This window comes from Lutjanus erythropterus, chromosome 2 (assembly GCF_056507025.1).
Source record: "Lutjanus erythropterus isolate fLutEry1 chromosome 2, fLutEry1.hap2, whole genome shotgun sequence".
NCBI lineage: Eukaryota > Metazoa > Chordata > Actinopteri > Lutjaniformes > Lutjanidae > Lutjanus > Lutjanus erythropterus.
This window is the reverse complement of record NC_139318.1, coordinates 2,687,188-2,693,209: the sequence shown is the minus strand read 5'-3', so window position 1 is coordinate 2,693,209 and position 6,022 is coordinate 2,687,188. Positions and strand designations below refer to the sequence as shown.

Here is a 6,022-nt window from a genome sequence, read left to right as displayed (position 1 = left end):
AGTTGTTTTCATTTTAAAATGTACAGCCTCTTCTTTAACTGACAGCTTTTTGGAGCAAGTTTGATTTAATACATCTTTAAAACCACAAATTGTTGTAAATAGCTATTTCCTTTAAATCATGTTTCCCTACTATTGGGGATTAACCATTAATTTAAAAAGAAGTGGAGGTATAGCCTTTGTTGGCTTTCAGATGTTTTGGTGATGGGTGTCACTTTCTGTATTAAAATCAAAAATCTTACCGGAGGGGACTCTGAGACAAAATGTTACTGGGGGCCTAATTTGTGTCAGTTTAATGCTCCTTGGCGTGTTAAAGTTTGAGGAGCACTGCTCTGTGTAACCTGCTCTTGTGTCTCTGGTGAGGGCGTGCAGGTTGATGAGGGCGTCTCCCTGTCACCCACTGAAGAGTTCGGGTGCCCGGGCTGCTGATGTCAGGAGACAGTGATCCGCGCTGAGGAGGGGCGGGCGCTGCCAACATGTGACACAGAGCAGTCGTCTGGTTTCTCCCACACCCGTCTGACCATTCAGGAGGTGAACTCCAACACAGACTCAACTTTCTGCTCTCGCATCCTCCACCAGCTCCGACTACAACATTTTGGTCTTTTTTTTCTTCCTCCTCCTCCTCCTCTTCTTCTTCTTGTCTCTAACGAGCTCTGTAATGTCCTGTTAATTTTGTGTGCACTAGTTAATGAGCATTAATCCATCACCCCTGGATGCTATTGTTGCAGGGGGGATGGCCATTTGAATGCAAATGTGTGACACTGTGACAGCAAGGTGCTTATTAAACTGATGTGTCCTCCTGTCTGCGCTGCTGGGAGCTCAGGACAGTGAGAGGACGCGGGGCAGCTGTGCAGGAGGAGCGGCTCGGACTAACTAACGGGAGTTGCTCACACCAAGTTTCTGCTCTGCTGCAAACAAACCAACTACAGCAACAACAGCAACATGGCAAGTTCTGCCTCTCTGGAGACCGTGATGTCGTGCGGGAGGACCGGACCGTCTGCGGCTCCCAAGACCCTGGCCTTCTCCATAGACCGGATCATGTCCAAGAGCTCGGAGCCGAAAGGGAGCGCGGAGGAGCGGGCGGAGGGGAAGAAGCTGCTGGGACTGTGCTCCCCGATCCCCTGCATGATCCCGCTGCAGCCCTTCAGCTACGACCTGCAAGCCAAGGCTCTGATGAACTACTCGGAGCTGTGGAGGGCCAGTTTCAGGGGCACTTTCTGCGGTTCCGCGGCCGCTCCGTGCAAAGGGAACTGCGGCATGTGCGGCAAAGCGGAACCGGGCGGCTTGAAGCAGCCGCTGCTGACCTCCGGGAGCAGGGTGGTGAAACCGCAGGTCCTCCACCAGGCCGTGGCCGTGCCCGGCAGCGGCTCGCTCTACTATCTCAACTACCTGGACTCTGCGTACCAGCAGTCCGAGCTGCTGGCCGGGCACTGGTTCTCCAGTCCGCAGGCCCAGGCCTCCCTGTCCGCGCACCACAGACTGCTGCTGCTGGAGAACGCCAAGCTTGCTGGCGTGGGGGGCGACAAGCTGCCCACACCGCAGTACCCGCACAAGGAACATCTGCCCGGGCAGCTGGACCAGATAGTGAAGGAGAACCACGGCCTGAGCAGCGAGAAGAGCGGCGTCAAGACGCACAGCAAACTGAGCGGCAGCGGCAGCAGCGCGCAGGACGGAAAACCCAAAAACTTCACGTGTGAAGTGTGTGGAAAGGTACGGCTGGTTTTATTTATTTCAGTATTTATTATTGTGTGTAAAACACAACTAAACAAACAAAAAACAACTACTAAAATCTGCTAGTACATAACTACTGGATTTATTTTTTTTTACGTAAATGTACCTTTTTAAAAATTCAGATTTAAGATTTTTAAGTGAATAATGTGGCTTGAAAAATCAAAGGATAAATCAATGTGTTCAATGAAAACGAAAATTTATCCTAAAAAATAAATGACAACAGCACAAATAAATTATTTGTTAGCAGCCAGATGAAATTCCAGAGGATGTAAATTCAATCATTTTACGCGGTGTATTTCTGAAGCTCTCCCTGAGTTCGCAGCTGTTATTGTTGTAAAAATATTATTAATAAATTCCCTGGTGTTTGTGTCTCTCCGCAGGTTTTTAACGCGCACTACAATCTGACCAGACACATGCCGGTGCACACCGGGGCCCGGCCCTTCGTCTGTAAAGTGTGCGGGAAAGGGTTCCGGCAGGCCAGCACGCTGTGCAGACACAAAATCATCCACACACAGGTGAGACACCGCGGCGGCACAGCAGTTTTTCCACAATCAGTGTTTGACTTTTAAAAAAGTAGACATCTGAATTCATTTCGCTTTGTTTTTCTTTCCACCAGGAAAAGCCTCATAAATGTAACCAGTGCGGGAAAGCGTTCAACAGAAGCTCCACGCTCAACACGCACGTACGGATCCACGCCGGGTACAAACCTTTCGTCTGCGAGTTCTGCGGGAAGGGATTCCACCAGAAAGGTAAATAAACCACCTTCATGGCATCTTTAAAAGAACCGAATTACAATTAAAAAGAGAGCATTATTATTCCAAACATTTTGCGCAGGTTTTCCTACTGTTGACCTTATTGGCAATAAAATGATTTGAATATTCCTAAATTATTAGTGTCAGCCCCACAGTTTTTACGCAGAGCAAAGAATCCAATCCTTAGTTTGTGTTTTGTTGTTGCTAAAATGTTTTAAAACATGACCAAAAAAACTCGTTTGGTGAGATGACTTCATTTTCGATCAGGACACAAAAATAGCACCAAAAATACAGTTAAATATGTATTTAAAAACATGGTCATTTATCCAGTGACTTGGAAAATTTGAACATTCATTAATACACAAAAATAGTTAATTCTGCACCCTGTGTCCAATCCTAACGAACTTGTTTAACGTCATTTTCTCGACATCTTTTGGTCATTTTAAAATATCTACAGTTTCAAATTCCTGCACCCTGAACAGGTGAAATAATTCAACTTCGTTTAATAAAATAAGATTTTCTCAGAAAATCAAAATGGTCCAATAAGTTTAAGAATTCCTGCACTTTGTCACTGGTTGATTTACATATTTTTAATTGAGTCTATTATATTTAATGTATTCACATAATGTTGCTTTTTTAAATTTTGTTTTTGCTGCCTGTCTTTATTTTTCTGTCTCGTTTTCCTGCATAATTTCACTTGAGACTTAAAGGGGAAAATGGGGTATAATGTGCAGTAATTTCAGAATTTGGCATGAGGAAACAGGATTTTTTTCCCCCCCTAAACACCACTGGTGTTCAAACTGGGGTCCGGGGACCAACAGTGGTTCTTGAGTGTGTTGTAGAGGGTCCTCAGCAAAAGGAGGAATGCTTTAGCTTTCATCACATTTTTTCTAGGAGAAATAGCTTCGCTCATTTTGATTGATTGAAATTTAGAGTATTCCTGGCTTTGATTGATCATGAAGATTTATTATCTTCAAACATAAAAAAAAAATACAATCAGACGGGATTATTTAAGACAAAACCTTGTCACATTGTTCTGAAGTATAATTCCTGTGAGTGTGCAGCCATGCAGTGTTTGGAGTGAACTCTCAGTGTTTGCTCCCTGTGAAGGAATCCTCAGTTCAGGATTTGTCGGCTGCTGATATAAACATTAGCTGGAGTAAACGCGGCACCATATGCTGCCGCTCTGAGTTATCTGTGCGCGTTAACGAAAGGGGAAATAATTGCAGGCCCACCGATGAGCATGAAGCGATCAGTGGAAATAGGACATGTCACTTTACACAGACTAATTCTCCCTTCAAGACGGCAGCATTTGCTCTGGGTCAGCTGCTGCAGACCCCGGCCAAAGTTAGGGACCGGGGCCTTTTTTTTTGTTGAGTTGTCGCTTGCGCTTGATTCTGACAAAGTTTGACAACTTCTTGACTTCGACACACAAAACCCTGATTAATGAAGGCTGGGTAGAGCGGAGGGACCGAGGAGGCTCTAACTTCACAATGAACCGCTGACCTTGGCAGGGAAGAAAAAGAGGCCTCTTTCATCCTCACTTTGCTCTGAGACTCCCTGTAAACAGCACAGTGGATCAGTCTACACTGCTGCTTTTCTACTACACTCTGCAAAAGTCACCCCTCTTTTCTTGTAGAAAAAGCTGCCACAGGTAGAGAGCTTTCAAATTTTGTGCAGCCTTTTTGAAAAAGATTTTCTTGAATCAAGAAGAATTATTTACTTTGTTTTGATGTAATTTGATTTTAGACAAAGTGACCAACTAGACAGAATTAACTGATTAAAACAGATGCTTTAGAAAGATAAACTTCTCATTATGCTTATTTAGCTTAATTTCTACAGATAATAAATTTGAGAGATGATGTGCACTGATGCTGTTGTTCTTGTTTTAATTTATTTAAATTAATACACATAGACATTTTAAAGAAAGAATTAAAGAATTTTGATTCCATGCAAGAAATTTAAGGTTTTTCTTAATTTTCAATCAGAAAAAAATGTATGTTATAAAATGCAATTCACACTTCACAATTCACAGGATCTTGTGTGGGTTGGATGTGAAGTAATTCTCACTCATTTTCAGGACAGTTCATGTTACATTTAGTGCTCAAATATAGCTGTGATAAATACTTCCAAATAGGGCTATTTTGTCGATTAAACTGTTGAGTAGTTTCTCTTAATCGATTACTTTCTTGATCTGCAAAATGTCAATCACCATTTCCCAAAGCCCAAGAAGACTTCCTCAAATGTCCACAACTCAAAGATAATCAGTTTACTGTCAGAGAGGAGTAAAGAAATCAGAAAATAATCACTTTTAAGAGGCTGGAATCAGAGAATTTTGACTTGTTGTTAAAAAAAAAAAAAAACTCAACACGATTAATTTATTATCACAATAGTTGCCAATTAATTTAATCATTGACAACTATTTTATTATTTGATTTGTTCTTAACTTCTTCAATCTGAGGATTTGCTACTGGAGCATTGAACTGCTGCTCAGAATTAATGCGAAGACATGACTTTGGTGTTTTTTCAACATCAGCCAATCCTCACTGTCCTCTCCTCTCATGTTCATGATTCCTTTGCAGGAAACTACAAGAACCACAAGCTGACTCACAGCGGAGAGAAGCAGTACAAGTGCTCCATCTGCAACAAGGCCTTCCATCAGATCTACAACCTGACCTTTCACATGCACACGCACAACGACAAGAAGCCTTTCACTTGCGCCACCTGCGGCAAAGGCTTCTGCCGCAACTTTGACCTGAAGAAACACATCAGGAAGCTGCACGACAACGGCTTCTCCTCGGCCGCCACAGAGGCCTCCAGAGAGCTGCAGAGCTGAGGCACCCTGAGGCCTCACAGAGACTGGATCATGTCCTGCATTTGAACAGCTTTTGAGAAGGTGTGCTCCAATAAAACTGGACAGGATCCCGTAAAAAAGAACTTTCATAACCCTATATGGTTGAGGATCCTGCAGGGAACACAGAACAGAGCAGAACACCGTACACTTCACAATGTAGGAACATCGTAGGGGTTCTTTTCTTCCTGTGTTGCCATTTATAAGCACCAAACAGAGAAGAGACCATCTGTCTCCATGATGGAACTGTAAATAATAGGCTATGGAAATAAAGAATGTTATTTAAAATGTGAATCATTGCCATGTTGTGTATTTGACAGAAAAAAATGTTAATGTGAATAAATAAGTTATAACTTATAATGAAAATTGAATGTTTGAGCCATGTTGTTTCTGTTTTTTTGAAGGCATTTGAAAATAAAACTGAAGAATAACAATATCATGACAGTTGTATTGACTTACGTGCAAGATATGCTGCTACATTTTAGAAAAAAGTAAGAGCATAAAGATGTCAAACTGAAATGGATAAAATAAAAAATACATTCAAAACTGATCAAAAAAGCAAAAACAAAAACCACAGTATTTCAAAAACAAACACTTGCTTCAAACAGTGGTGAATCTGTCTTCATTTATGAGCTGTTCTGATTTGTGAATTATTTTCTCATCTGTTCTATTGATCCTTTTGAAGTCATTT

At 42.2% G+C, this 6,022-nt stretch overlaps 1 protein-coding gene across 1 annotated transcript; it reads left to right on the top strand.

The window, feature by feature from the left end:
* The first annotated feature begins 454 nt into the window (after positions 1 to 454).
* On the top strand, positions 455 to 5,770 carry fezf2 (FEZ family zinc finger 2). Its single transcript, XM_084725947.1, has 4 exons — positions 455 to 1,707; positions 2,109 to 2,243; positions 2,345 to 2,477; positions 5,063 to 5,770. Exons 1-4 carry the CDS (start codon positions 940 to 942, stop codon positions 5,314 to 5,316), a joined length of 1,290 nt encoding a protein of 429 aa, XP_084582073.1. The 5' UTR covers positions 455 to 939; the 3' UTR covers positions 5,317 to 5,770.
* Positions 5,771 to 6,022: the final 252 nt, after the last annotated feature.